Here is a 15,815-nt window from a genome sequence, read left to right on the forward strand (position 1 = left end):
GTCCTAATTAGCTTGGACTACCGGATCTTTGCAATGCACATGTTTTAACCAAGTGTCACAATGGGGTACCTCCATGCCGCCCGTACAAAGGTCTAAGGAGAAAGCTCGCATTTTGGATTTCTCGCTTTTGATTATTCTCAACTTAGACATCCATACCGGGACAACATGGACAACAGATAATGGACTCCTCTTTAATGCATAAGCATGTGGCCACAATTATTATTCTCATATGAGATTGAGGATATATGTCCAAAACTGAAACTTCCACCATGATTCATGGCTTTAGTTAGCGGCCCAATGTTCTTCTCTATCAATATGCATGCTCCAACCATTAAGGTGGTAGATCTCTCTTACTTCGTACAAGACGGACATGCATAGCAACTCACATGATATTCAACAAAGAATAGTTGATGGCGTCCCAGAAGCATGGTTATCGCACAACAAGCAACTTAATAAGAGATAAAGTGCATAAGTACATATTCAATGCCACAATAGTTTTTAAGCTATTTGTCCCATGAGCTATATATTGCAAAGGTGAATGATGGAATTTTAAAGGTAGCACTCAAGCAATTTACTTTGGAATGGCGGATAAATACCATGTAGTAGGTAGGTATGGTGGACACAAATGGCATAGTGGTTGGCTCAAGGATTTTGGATGCATGAGAAGTATTCCCTCTCGATACAAGGTTTAGGCTAGCAAGGTTATTTGAAACAAACACAAGGATGAACGGTGCAGCAAAACTCACATAAAAGACATATTGAAAACATTATAAGACTCTATACCGTCTTCCTTGTTATTCAAAACTCAATACTAGATGTTATCTAGACTCTAGAGAAACCAAATATGCAAACCAAATTAGCAAGCTCTAAGTGTTTCTTCATTAATGGGTGCAAAGTATATGATGCAAGAGCTTAAACATGAGCACAACAATTGCCAAGTATCAAATTATCCAAGATATTTTAGAATTACTACATGTAGTATTTTCCAGTTCCAACCATATAACAATTTAACGAAGACGAAACTTCGCCATGAATACTATGAGTAGAGCCTAAGGACATACTTGTCCATATGCTACAGCGGAGCGTGTCTCTCTCCCACAAAGTGAATGCTAGGATCCATTTTATTCAAACAAAACAAAAACAAAAACAAACCGACGCTCCAAGCAAAGTGCATAAGATGTGACGGAATAAAAATATAGTTTCAGGGGAGGAACCCGATAATGTTGTCGATGAAGAAGGGGATGCCTTGGGCATCCCCAAGCTTAGACGCTTGAGTCTTCTTAGAATATGCAGGGGTGAACCACCGGGGCATCCCCAAGCTTAGAGCTTTCACTCTCCTTGATCATATTGCATCATACTCCTCTCTTGATCCTTGAAAACTTCCTCCACACCAAACTCGAAACAACTCATTAGAGGGTTAGTGCACAATAAAAATTAACATGTTCAGAGGCGACACAATCATTCTTAACACTTCTGGACATTGCATAAAGCTACTGGACATTAATGGATCAAAGAAATTCATCCAACATAGCAAAAGAGGCAATGCGAAATAAAAGGCAGAATCTGTCAAAACAGAACAGTCCGTAAAGATGGATTTTATTAGGCCACCAGACTTGCTCAAATGAAAATTCTCAAATTGAATGAAAGTTGCGTACATATCTGAGGATCATGCACGTAAATTGGCTTAATTTTATGAGCTACCTACAGGGAGGTAGACCCAGATTCGTGACAGCAAAGAAATCTGGAACTGCGCAGTAATCCAAATCTAGTACTTACTTTACTATCAAAGACTTTACTTGGCACAACAAAACATAAAACTAAGATAATGAGAGGTTTCTACAGTAGTAAACAACTTCCAAGACTCAAATATAAAACAAAAATACTGTAGTAAAAACATGGGTTGTCTCCCATAAGCGCTTTTCTTTAACGCCTTTCAGCTAGGCGCAGAAAGTGTAACTCAAGTAACATCAAGAGATGAAGCATCAACATCATAATTTGTTCTAATAATAGAATCATAAGGTAACTTCATTCTCTTTCTAGGGAAGTGTTCCATACCTTTCTTGAGAGGAAATTGATATTTAATATTACCTTCCTTCATATCAATAGTAGCACCAACGGTTCGAAGAAAAGGTCTTCCCAATATAATGGGGCATGATCCATTGCATTCAATATCCAAGACAACAAAATCAACGGGGACAAGGTTATTGTTAACCATAATATGAACATTATCAACTCTCCCCAAAGGTTTCTTTTTAGCATTATCAAGCGAGATTAACATCCAAATAACAGTTTTTCAATGGTGGCAAGTCAAGCATATCATAGACTTTCTTAGGCATAACGTAAATACTTGCACCAAGATCACATAAAGCATTACAATCAAAATCTTTGACTCTCATTTTAATGATGGGCTCCCAACCATCCTCTAGCTTTCTAGGAATAGAAGTTTCAAGTTTTAGTTTTTCTTCTCTAGCTTTTATGAGAGCATTTGTAATATGTTTTGTGAAAGCCAAGCTTACAGCGCTAGCATTGGGACTTTTAGCAAGTTTTTGCAAGAACTTTATAACTTCAGAGATGTGGCAATCATCAAAATCTAAATCATTACAATCTAAAGCAATGGGATTATCATCCCCAAGGTTGGAAAATTTTTTAGCAGTTTTATCACAGGCAGTTTCAGCAGTTTTAGCAGTTTCAGGTAATTTTGCGCGCTTTGCACTAGGATTAGAAGCATTGCCAACACCAATTATTTTACCATTAATAGTAGGAGGTGCAGCAACATGTGAATCATTAGCATTGCTAGTGGTGGTAATAGTCCAAACTTTAACTACATTTTTCTCTTTAGCTAGTTTTTCATTTTCTTCTCTATCCCACCTAGCACGCAGCTCAGCCATTAATCTTATATTCTCATTAATTCTAACTTGGATGGCATTTGCTGTAGTAACAATTTTATTTTCAATATTCCTATTAGGCATAACTTTCGATTTCAAAAGATCAACATCGGAGGCAAGACTATCAACCTTAGAAGCGAGAATATCAATTTTATTGAGCTTTTCCTCAACGTGATTTGTTAAAGGCAGTTTGTGTACTAATAAATTCTTTAAGCATAGCTTCAAGTCCAGGGGTGTATTCCTATTATTGTTGTAAGAATTCCCATAAGAATTAGCATAACCGTTACCTTTATTATAAGGATATGGCCTATAGTTATTACTAGAATTGTTCCGATAAGCATTGTTGTTGAAATTATTATTTTTAATGAAGTTTGCATCAACATGTTCTTCTTGGGCAACCAATGAAGCTAATGGAACATTATTAGGATCAACATTAGTCCTATCATTCGCAAGCATAGACATAATAGCATCAACCTTATCATTCAAGGAAGAGGATTCCTCAACAGAATTTACCTTCTTACCTTGTGGAGCTCTTTCCGTGTGCCATTCAGAGTAATTAACCATCATATTATCAAGGAGCTTTGTTGCTTCACCAAGAGTGATGGACATAAAGGTACCTCCAGCAGCTGAATCCAATAAATTCCGCGAAGAAAAATTTAGTCCCGCATAGAAGGTTTGGATGATCATCCAAGTAGTCGAGTCCATGGGTTGGGCAATTTTTAACCAAAGATTTCATTCTTTCCCAAGCTTGAGCAACATGTTCATTATCCAATTGTTTAAAATTCATTATGCTACTCCTCAAAGATATAATTTTAGCAGGGGGATAATATCTACCAATAAAAGCATCCTTGCATTTAGTCCATGAATCAATACTATTCTTAGGCGAGAGATAGCAACCAATCTTTAGCTCTTCCTCTTAATGAGAAAGGAAACAATTTTAATTTTATAATGTCACCATCTACATCTTTATACTTTTGCATTTCACATAGTTCAACAAAATTATTGAGATGGGCAGCAGCATCATCGAACTAACACTGAGAAAATTGCTCTCGCATAACAAGATTCAGTAAAGCAAGTTTAATTTCAAAGAATTCTGCTGTAGTAGCAGGTGGAGCAATAGGTGTGCATAGGAAATCATTATTATTTGTGCTAGTGAAGTCACACAACTTAGTATTTTCAGGGGTAGCCATTTTAGCAGAGTAGTAAATAAAGCAAACTAGGTAAAGTAAATGCAAGTAAACTAATTTTTGTGTTTTTGATATAGCAAACAAGACAAGAAATAAAGTAAAGCTAGCAACTAATTTTTTTGTGTTTTGATATAAGTGCAGCAAACAAAGTAGTAAATAAAATAAAGCAAGACAAAAACAAAGTAAAGAGGTTGAGAAGTGGAGACTCCCCTTGCAGCGTGTCTTGATCTCCCGACAACGGCGCCGAAAAAGAGCTTGATGGCGTGTATTTCACACGTTCGTTGGGGAACCCCAAGAGGAAGGTATGATGCGCACAGACAGCAAGTTTTCCCTCGTAAAGAAACCAAGGTTTATCGAACCAGGAGGAGCCAAGAAGCACGTTGAAGGTTGATGGCGGCGGGATGTAGTGCGGCGCAACACCGGGATTCCGGCGCCAACGTGAACCCGCACAACACAACCAAAGTACTTTGCCCCAGCTGAAACAGATGAGGTTGTCAATCTCACCGGCTTGCCGTAACAAAGGATTAACCGTATTGTGTGGAAGATGATTGTTTGCGGAGAAAACAAGTAAAAACAAGTATTGCAACGAGATTTGTATTTCAAGCATAAAAGAATGGACCGGGGTCCACAGCTCACTAGAGGTGTCTCTCCCATAAGATAAAAGCATGTTGGGTGAACAAATTACAGTCGGGCAATTGACAAATAGAGAGGGCATAACAATGCACATACATGTCATGATAAGTATAGTGAGATTTAATTGGGCATTACGACAAAGTACATAGACCGCCATCCAACTGCATCTATGCCTAAAAAGTCCACCTTCGAGTTATCGTCCGAACCCCTTCCAGACATTAAGTTGCAAAGCAACAGACAATTGCATTAAGTATGGTGCGTAATGTAATCAACAACTACATCCTCGGACATAGCGCCAATGTTTTATCCCTAGTGGCAACGAGCACAACACAACCTTAGAACTTTCTCGTCACCGTCCCGGTGTCAATGCGGGCATGAACCCACTATCGAGCATAAATACTCCCTCTTGGAGTTAAGAGCAAAAACTTGGCCGAGCCTCTACTAATAACGGAGAGCATGCAAGATCATAAACAACACATATGTAATAACTTGATAATTAACATAACATGGTATTCTCTATCCATCGGATCCCGACAAACACAACATAGAGTATTACATATAGATGATCTTGATCATGTTAGGCAGCTCACAAGATCCAACAATGAAGCACAAAGAGGAGAAGACAACCATCTAGTTACTGCTATGGACCCATAGTCCAGGGGTGAACTACTCACTCATCACTCCGGAGGCGACCATGGCGGTGTAGAGTCCTCCGGGAGATGAATCCCCTCTCCGGCAGGGTGCCGGAGGAGATCTCCGAATCCCCCGAGATGGGATTGGCGGCGGCGGCGTCTCGGAAGGTTTTCCGTATCGTGGTTTTTCGCATCGTGGGTTTCGCGACGGAGGCTTTAAGTAGGCGGAAGGGCAGAGTCGGGAGGGCCGACGAGGGGCCCACACCATAGGGCGGCGCGGGACCCCCTTGGCCGCGCGGCCCTATGGTGGCGGCGCCTCGTCGCCCCACTTCGTATCCCTTTCGGTCTTCTGGAAGGTTCGTGGCAAAATAGGCCCCTGGGTCTTGATTTCGTCCAATTCCGAGAATATTTCGTTACTAGGATTTCTGAAACCAAAAACAGCAGAAAACAACAACTGGCACTTCGGCATCTTGTTAATAGGTTAGTTCCAGAAAATGCACGAATATGACATAAAGTGTGCATAAAACATGTAGGTATCATCAATAATATGGCATGGATCATAAGAAATTATCGATACGTCGGAGACGTATCATTCATATTCTGAGTCAGTTTGTCTCAGCTCCTACCACTGTTCACTACAGTTATCTCCTCCGTGTTCTTCGTTACCTTCGTGGCACGATCACTCGTCGCCTTTTCTTTCCTCGTTCTAGCTCTCTCCAGCTCCAGTGCTACTCGGATGCTACGTGGGCGAGTGATCCTACGGATCGTCGTTCACTTTCTCGCTTCATCGTGTGTTTCTTGGTGGTTCGCTTGTTGCTTGGAAGACGAAGAAACAGGTAGCGGTTTCTCGTTCGAGTGTTGAGGCTGAGCTGCGGGCTATGGCTTTGTTGATTGCTGAGGTGACCTGGTTACGGTGGTTGCTTGCAGATTTTGGGGTCTCGTTACGACACCCACTCCACTTTTGTCCGACAAGACAGGTGCTATCAGTATTGCACGTGATCCGGTCAAGCATGAGCTGACCAAGCATATTGGTGTTGATGCTTTTTATACAAGTGCTCAGGTGCAGGATGAGGTTGTTGCGGTTCATTATGTGCCTTCAGATTTGCAGTTGGCGGATTTCTTTACAAAGGCACAAACTCGAGGGCAGCATGACTTTTTACTCTCCAAACTCAGTGTTGTGGATCCACCATGAGTTTGAGGGGGGGTGTTAGAGTATATATCTGTATATTGTAGTTTCCCCATATGTTAGGGGGCTTCCTGCATATTTGCACCTGTACATGTACTATATATTGTAGCCTTTGGCCCCCTGGTAATACAACAAGCATATTGCCCTAACAATATAAAAGATGAGTCATCCCGTCGTAGACTTATCCAACTGACATACCAAGGGAAATCCTAAACAAACGACTCTAAAAGTACGAAAGAGAACAAGAAGGTCGAACTACCACCGCCTACCACCACCGGAAACCAGTGCCGACGTCTATGGGCTTCATGCACGGCTACACCGTCAATGTGGCCTCTTCATCAACTAACACCGCGTGAGGAGACGCTATGGCAATTGCCATGGATACTGTCCCAATTCTGGTTAGTACCACCACTTTTGCACATGTTAAGATGTTCTAAATGTGGGATTACATCCTAATGGTGATTATCTTAAGGCTAATTACACTAACATAAACTACTATATTTTCACATAAGTGCTTTTAAGAGACAGCGTGAATCTGCACCGAATTGATTAAAATGAGTGTTATCTCGTCGAATCCAAATCTTCTCAACTTTGTTTTTGAATTAATGAGTTAAGGCTCTCGATTTTAGTTTCTTACTTAAAACTTGCATTCACCTCTCATCCAGGTCTTTTTACCATGGATATGAACAACCAAATTAGCTTGACATTATCTCCATTGGATCTTTAGCTTGTCAGCCTGCTCCAATTTCTACTTGGCAAAGGTTGTTGGCCAACAGGGTTGCTGGTTTGGTAAGTACAAGCACTCAACAAAGGCTTTGCCGAATTTCAGGCAGCCTTTTCAAAGGTTATTGCCCACTCAACGAATGTGCACTCACCGTTGCAAACTATCAAAGGAGAAGGACACTCCTAGAGTCCTAGTATACACTTGAGACGCCACTTGCGACGACTGCTCCCACCATTGCATTTCTCACGACCCCTATATGCAGACCGAAGAGTTCTTTATACAAACTTTAAAATTGTTATTTCTCAATCATGTCAGAAATAGCTATGTTGTTATTTAGTCGTCAAAGTTCCAGAAACTCAATTCGGCTCCCGGGTGCGTATGATCCCTCTACCATAAAAACATATTTCCAAGTGTTAAAAACTTTTGACAAAAAAATTTACATGTACATCTCCATAATATATGTGTATTCGTCAAGTTTCACGAAAAAATGATATTTTTTGTAGTCTAAGCGAAAAAGAGAAAATTTATCTTGTGACAAGTCTTTGTTTCAGCACAAAAATTTGTCTTTTTTACACACGCCACATGATATGTTGATTTTTCATGAAACGACTTTGTGAGCGCGTAGCACATGAAGATGTACGTGCGAAATTTTTATTTCAATTTTTTTGACATTTTAAAATGTGTCTAACATGTATTTCAAAATAAAGGGAGCATATATTCCCATGTGCCAAAACATCACTCGCCAAAGTTTCTCTTTTTTTTCTTATTTGGAAAAAGAAAGAAAATGTAAACAATCAAACAAACCATTTCTCAAGTGTAAAAAAGAAAGAAAGTATGAAATAATAACGGATTTGCTAAGTCTCAGTTGACTGAGATTCTCTTATGTCTCAGTCGATACTGAGAACCGATGGATCGTTCTTTAAGATTCGTGAAAACTGCCTAAATGGTCAGAAAAAAAGTTACGCGGGCGGCGTAGTCGAACCCACGACCCGTAGAGTCGCATCGCCTGTTCTCAACCAACAGGTCAATCGTTAGTTCACGTTGTATTTCCACTACGAAATATTCATATTGCTTCTTTCACCGGTTTTTTCCCGTCTACTTGCAAGAGCAAATTAGCCTGCATTTGTGCTGACACGTTTTTTTTTATTTTGCCTTCTTTCTAATTATTTTTATTATCTGTATACAATTTAGTTTCATTTTCGTGGTTGACCTTTAAAAAAATGTGCAACCATGCCTCATATGTATTATTTTTATGTTGGTAGTATTTTCTAGTTTTTTTCATTTAAGTAGATTGCACTTTTCTTAAGAAATGTACAACTGGTAAGCTATATTCGATGTGAGTTGCACCTTTTAAAAGAAATGTGCAACTCCATCCGATTTCAATATGAGTTGCATTTCTTCTCGAAAAATATGCAACTAGCAACTAGTTATTTATACGAGTTACACTTTTCTAAATAAATGTGCAACTATAAGTTTTTTTACACGAGTTGCACTTTTCTCCAACAATGTGTAAAACTAGCGACCAATTTGGATTTTTTGTATGAGTTGCACTTTTCTCAAGAAATGTGCAACTATCAATCTATATTCTTTGTAAGTTGCACTTTTTTCAAGAAATGTGTAACTCCATCCGATTTCAATATTAGTTTCATTTTTGTTCGAGAAATGTGCAACTAGGAACCGTGTATTGATATGAGTTACACTTTTCTACTGAAATGTGCAACTAGAAGTTTTTATATTAGTTACACTTTTCTCCAACAATGTGTAAAACTAGCGACCTATTTTTTTTAATGAGTTACACTTTTCTCAAGAAATGTGCAACTATCAATCTATATTCTATGTAAGTTGCAATTTTCTTAAAAAAATGTGCAACTCCATCCGATTTTAATATGAGTTGCATTTTTTTTCGAGAAATGTGCAACTAGGAACCATGTATATTGATACGAGTTACACTTTTCTACGAAAATGTGCAACTAGAAGTTTTTAGATTAGTTGCACTTTTCTCCAACAATGTGTAAAAGCAGCGACCGATTTTCTATATGAGCTGCATTTTTTCTAGAAATGTGCAACTAGGAACCGTGTAGTGATACGAGTTACACTTTTCTACGGAAATGTACAACTAGAGGTTTTTATATTAGTTGCACTTTTCTCCAACAATGTGCAAAATTAAAAACCAATTTTTTGTATGAATTGCACTTTTCTCAAGAAATATGTAATTAGCATAATTTTTGTTTCCATATTTTTTCTTTAGTTTTTTTACTTGTTCTTCAATTTTAAATCACTCGCACTTTCAATGTCTAAATTTTAATTTTCGGTGAAGTACCAGTACTAGACTAAGTGGGATTGAAACTACTGTTAATTAGCTCCGTCCAAATTAGAAGAACCGTACGACATGTCGTTCAACAAATAGGAAGCTAGCTAGCAAAACATGGGGCATGGGGCATATGCTGCTCTTCATGCGCTGCTCGCTGCATGCTTCTAGGGGGTCGACTGAGACATAACAAATTCTCAGTTAACTGCTCCCTAGCCACTCCCAAATAATAATGCATGGATCCATGGAGGTAACATAATGTGTAATCAACAAATTAAAACATAAGTATGACTTCATATGACTTGTAAAAAATGGTCATGCCTGATTTATTGCCACCTTTCTTTATTTTGAAATTGTTGTGGGTTAAAAGAAAAATGGTCACGTACATGTGACTGATTATTCTAGAGAGATACAATGATACAAACCGGGCATACATAAGTTTCTGAGCTCACATAGGCATACTTACGGACTCCATAAACTCCATGTCGGCCACAAGCCTTTTCAGAACATCCGGCGCAACACAAACCTCTAGCGACATGCTTCCTCCTCGCTCCGGCCCCTCGAACACTGTCGCCTTTCCATCCATCTTGTCCCCTGGGCCGCTCCGTACAGCAATCGGCTTTCCCCACCCGAAGTCATTCCCGAATACGTCGAACCGCGGTGAACTCCCCGTCATAAGCGCCGCCCCTCCGGATGATAGCCTCCCCATGTACTCGAAATCGGGCGCCTGAATCCAACGATCCAGCCAATCCTCCATGGCGGCCTCGTCAAACGATGCCACTAGGCGGTTCAGCTGCCATGCTGTCCAACCTAACCCCTTCTCTAGGATCTCCCCGACGGCGGAGGTTGCCTTTCCGAGCACTACGGCGTTACCGATGTAACCTTGTGGCATGCCGTTCACGCGACCACGGCACCCAATGAACATGGAATAAGATGTCTCCTGCCCCGGTGGGAGTTGCCGCGCGCGGGACACCGCCCGCCAAAGGTGCGCGAGCAGGGCCTGGAGCGAGGAGATAGTAACGTTGGCGGTGCCGGCGATTTCGTTGTTGGCCCTGGCCTTGAGCTTCCTGATGCTGGCGGCAGAGAAGGTGAAAAGGCATTCCTCCACCGCGGGGCGCTCGAAGCGCCGAACAACGTCCTGCAGCTTACTGAATGGCATGTGGACTGGAACGGGGCTGCCGTCGTCGGCGAACCATTTCTGGAGCTGGATAACGGGCGCCGGCTTGGATACCTCGTGTAGGTCGTCACTGTTGTTGCCACCTCGGCTGATCCCAGACCAGGCGTTGAAGAATGCCCAGAAAGTGGTGCCGTCGCCGACGCAGTGGTTCATGGACAAACCGATGAAGATGCCGTCGTCGAGCTCGGTGACCTGCACCGCCAGCACCGGCAGAGACTTGATGGCAGCGTCCGCGCCGAGCACATGGTTGAATGGGTAGAAGTCCCGGACAACCGAAGGTGTGTAGACGGAGGCGGCAATGTCCTCGACGGTGACACCAGGCGCCACGGCGTGGACGAACTCAGCGCCCTCCCCGGTGCAGCGCAGCACGACGGAGATGGTCTCATCGGTGTGATGCTTCACGACGAGCCGGCCGGCCAAAGAATAGAACCTGCCGGCCAAGGCCCGCACGAAGGAGACGGCGAGGGTGTCGACGAGGCGCTCTCCGCCGGCGGGAGGCTTGGGCAGGAGTATGCCCTTCTGTATGTAGTCTACGGTGATGAGGCGGAGGTCACAGGGCTTGACCTGTATGTCCACCACTTCCTCCTCCTCCATCGGCGGCTGGACCATGCGCCGGGACACGATCCGGACGGCTTCGGCGGCTCCTGCTTCCATCTGCTCATTGCCCATCTCGCTCTGCTTTCTTTTCTTGTAAGTGGGTATGAGCAGAGCTGCTTGCTTTCTAGTATGAATGTATGATAGACAGTACTCAAGCTGATGCGATCTTGCCACTCTTTAATAGTAGTACGGCGTAGGCTTCTATAAAACAACAAAATACGGCATCTCTGGGTGTGAACAAGTTCAAAACAGGCACAAGATTCACAACACTTGTATTTTATCTACCCAATTTGGCTCACCTAGCTGGAGGAGGCCTTCTCTGAACCTTCATAACGGCTATATAAGAAGACTGAATTACGTCAAGTTATTAATTCAGTCATCGTGTTCAGGACTAAACATAACACGCACAAGATTCACAACCAATAGACCAAGGTGTGGGGCACTCGTAGACGACGGGGCACTAATTTTTAAACATAAGGCTCGATGTGTATGACTTTAAATTAACAAAGCCATCAACTGATTAGGAGTAACAATAACAACAGAAAAAAAAAAACTGGAGTTACCAGCTAGAGACACAAGCAAGGGTGCAAAACTAAAACCTAAACCAAAAAGAGACCATACAACGGAGAATAAGGCTTCAAACTACAAGATCTACAAGAACGTTCGAGGCCTCAGCCTAACACCGGCAGCTCAGTCTGAACCTTCAAGCACCGAGCCACCAATCCGTGTAGCTGCACCAAACTGAAGTAGCACACTAGGCTGTCTAGCAAAGGACCACCAACACCTAGGGAACTAGATAACTGCGTGAGTGAGCAGACGAGTCTCCATAGTTCAAAGGGGGAAACTTCACAACAGCGCCTCTAGGAAGGGACACGACGCTCATGAACGTCCTGACTTGTGCACAGGGGAGTCGTGTAATATTTTCGAATAAGCTTCAACGCCCACCACAAGGATAACCATCAGCAGTTGAGAACCACCGGTGACCCCCATGTCACGAAACAAACTTCTACAACCACCCTAGGCATGAGAGCGACCGCGCAAAACGGAGGAACACCGTCTATATAAAGTCGGTCACCAAAACGCATGGCATCGGCGAGCAGGAAATCCGAGAAGGACCACAAAAAACTCGTAAGTCAGCAGGGCAGTAGATAGACATAGGCAACAAGGAACAGGATTCTAATTTTTCTTACAATTGAAGGAGTTCACGCCACGCTTAGTAGTAGCCCTCTTGTGGTGTCGATAATTTATTCTGCTAGAAAGGAAAAGCTTTCTGACAGAGAGAGCTGCGGTGAGGATTATGCACAAAGCCGAGAGGCGTTCATGCAGTGATGCACCCAGAGAACGGGAACTGATGTGCGTTCCGCGGTTGCCTGAAGTGAATCCCGAAAGTAGTGGAAAGAAAAGCGAAAGCAGTGTGCTGATTCGGGTGAGTGCTGCACAATGAGCTCTTCTGTTTCTTCTCTGCTCCTTTACGCTGTGGGTTTTGGCTGTCGTGTTGCGTGCCTATCGTGCTCACAAGTCGGCGGCTTCGGCGCCATCCGAATCCTACAGCTTTTAATTGGTGTTGAAGTTTTTGTTGGAATGAGTGTGGATAATACTCCAAAGTTATCTAATTTTCAAAAAAATTCATCCCAAATTCACTACGTAGGGATAGAGTATTGAGGATTAAGAAAAATTGTTACCGTCATCTAATTTTTTGAATTTTTTTGAAAATCGTTACCATCATCTAATTTTCAAAAAAATTCATCCCAAATTCACTACGTAGGGATAGAGTATTGAGGATTAAGAAAAATACACTAAGATTTAAGGAAAAGTGAAGCTTAAATTCGCTCAATACTCTAGTACCAAACATGATTCTAGAAATAAGTGGGATTTAGAGTTTGGTGAGGATTATCTCCAATGCATACCAAAACTCTAGTACCAAATAAGGAGAAAGGAGTTCCAAGGCCGCGGACGTACATGGGTACACAATTGCTCATCCGTTCCATATTAGTTGTCACTCATCCAAATGTGTTTAAATATTTCCGAATGGGCGACATTTAACATGGAGCGGAGGGAGTAATAATTACATAGGATAATCAATGCAAGTTTAGCAAGATTTAACTCCTTGATATGAATAGTTATAGCTACAATTTTTACCATATTTTAGGAGAGTTTTTACTGTACCCTGGTACTCCCTCGAAGTTACATGGAGTACCAATTAAATCTGACCGCTCGTATCTGGGGTATTATAGACTTTCTTGCGGTTTTAATGGGCGATTTTCTAACCTAGCGACTGGAGAAATTTAGAAGGTGTGGCGGCCGCCGGCGCTAGGAACGGTTTGTGGTCATAGTTCATATGTACGCGCTCGAAGGATCATCGATCAAGAAGTGAGACAACTTTTGTCCTCCACGGATGAGCCACCAAAAGCCATGGATATTACTATCTATGATGGAGTACCAGTTAATTTTGTCCACTAGATCGGCACAAATGGATGGCTCGTATTCTTTTAAGGGTACTGTAAAATAAATAATCCAAAAAATGTAAACTTTGCGTATTTGGTTTTTTTTTATATTTTTGTTGCAAAGATAAATGATAAACATAATTTTTTCATACTCCCTTTATTTGAAAAACAATCACAAACGGACTATCATCTATAAATATTCATGGCTTTCAAGCCAAGTGACCATGTTCATGGCCATATTGATGTCATTGTTTGTGACAATGTGCATATATAATAAATATACAAAACTGTATATTGGCAAGACAGACAATGCTGCTACGGGAGGTCAAATTGTTTTCGCACAGTTTTTTTTTATTTTTTAAGTGCCCAAAGTGGGTTTCTTTGTGAATCAAGTGCAAAGAATGTGGTGTAAAAAAATGGCAGCGCACCAATTTTCACTTAAACTAGACAACATTTAATGGACAATTCCTAACTTTCTGAATTTCCAAACTTTTTTAGCTGCTTTTTCCATTTAAACATCTTTCTAGCGATTTCACAGAAAATAGGTTAAATTTGAACTACATGTGCATGAAAATTTTCTCTAGATTTTTTGTCTAGTTTTTTATATATGCAAGTAGTCATTACATGGGATATCCAATACGAGTTTAGGATGATTCAACCCTTATATGAATGGTGCTTGTGTTTATGCATGAAAGGGGAGAGTGTGCCCCATAGTTCCCTATATCCCATTTGTTCGCATGTGAATTTAATTTAATTTCCTTATACCTAATATACATATGACATGGGTTTTTTTTTATCAAATCTATTTTTCTATTCATGTTCATATTTGTTGGATGCCATAATGCAGTACATATACTTTTTTACCAAATACAACCTGTCACTTATGAAGCACAAAATGTTTCTTGATGTGTATCCTACTACCTACATATTTCTATGTTATCGGTTGAATTTTTATTATATCTTTCGAAGTATATCCTAACGGGATAATACTCAGAAGAATGGCTCCCTGAAGCATTTATGAAAACCACGAATTATGTTCGTTGTAGTTGTTGGTTTGTGCTTATTTCTTATCTGTTGTACCATTTTGTAGTTTTATATGGTCTACGTTGGAAAACTCAATATGCAAGTATTCCTCATCTATTTGTGTAGTAGACACCATTTGGTAGTTCGCAAGGTATATATATTTTTATCAAGATGGTTATTGAAGAAGTTTTCAAAGAAAAACCAGTATTCATGCACAAATAAGTTCAGGTTTGATTCACTGTCCAACAAGAAACCAACAGTAACTCTTGATGATAGTTGCATCCCGTTTTCCTCCATCAAGAACAAATCGATTTCGATCTATGACCGTAAAAAAAAATCAGCGAAAATCTATGCGTGGCAACGCACTAGCATAGTTTCCTTGAGTAGTCAAATTCTCCGTGCACTAAATAATGTTTTCTTAATAAAAACAACTGATAGCAGTCAAACACAATTATATATTTTTACTGTCTTCATCTCATAATTTTTATCTGGTTTTAATTCATATTTAAATTAAAACTATGAGAAAAGTTACGGAACCATGAGAAGAATTGTGAAACGGATATAACAACAAATATAATACTGCCTTCAGTTAGAGATTATAAGTTTTATAAGTTGTTAAAAATTATTAGATATTATAAGGCCTGTATTATATTTTCGTCTCTCCCCCAATGCCCAATGCATGTTCTCCTCTCAACTCTCTCATGCATGTGAACATTTTGGTGTATGAACTAATGAGGCGAGTTATGTGTTTTCTTGGTCTTAGAGATTTTTCCCTCGAGTCTTAGGACATCTCCAACGACGTGATCCAAACGGTCATGCCGCGTCCGAACTGGTCCACGTGGATAGGAGGACCTGGTGCGCACGCTCCAGCGGATCAACCCAAACGAATCGATCCGTCTGGCGCGACCATCCGTCCACCAAATATGGGGAGCGAACACGCCACAGACATCATGTACGTGTGTCCTCCCACGTGTACTCCTAGCCCACATGGAAGCGACCCGACGACAAACCCGACGACG

The 15,815-nt window shown here is 41.0% G+C and overlaps 1 protein-coding gene and 1 pseudogene across 1 annotated transcript; one reads left to right on the plus strand and one right to left on the minus strand.

Moving 5' to 3' along the window:
- The window catches only part of LOC124662783, a 43,165-nt pseudogene extending 34,995 nt beyond the window's left edge, over positions 1-8,170 (plus strand).
- A 1,833-nt stretch (positions 8,171-10,003) lies between these two features.
- LOC124662784 (uncharacterized acetyltransferase At3g50280-like) lies at positions 10,004-11,401 on the minus strand. The gene has a single exon (XM_047200577.1). The coding sequence runs from the start codon at positions 11,399-11,401 to the stop codon at positions 10,004-10,006; it is 1,398 nt and encodes a 465-aa protein (XP_047056533.1).
- Positions 11,402-15,815: the final 4,414 nt, after the last annotated feature.

The sequence above is a fragment of the Lolium rigidum genome, chromosome 6 (assembly GCF_022539505.1).
Source record: "Lolium rigidum isolate FL_2022 chromosome 6, APGP_CSIRO_Lrig_0.1, whole genome shotgun sequence".
NCBI lineage: Eukaryota > Viridiplantae > Streptophyta > Magnoliopsida > Poales > Poaceae > Lolium > Lolium rigidum.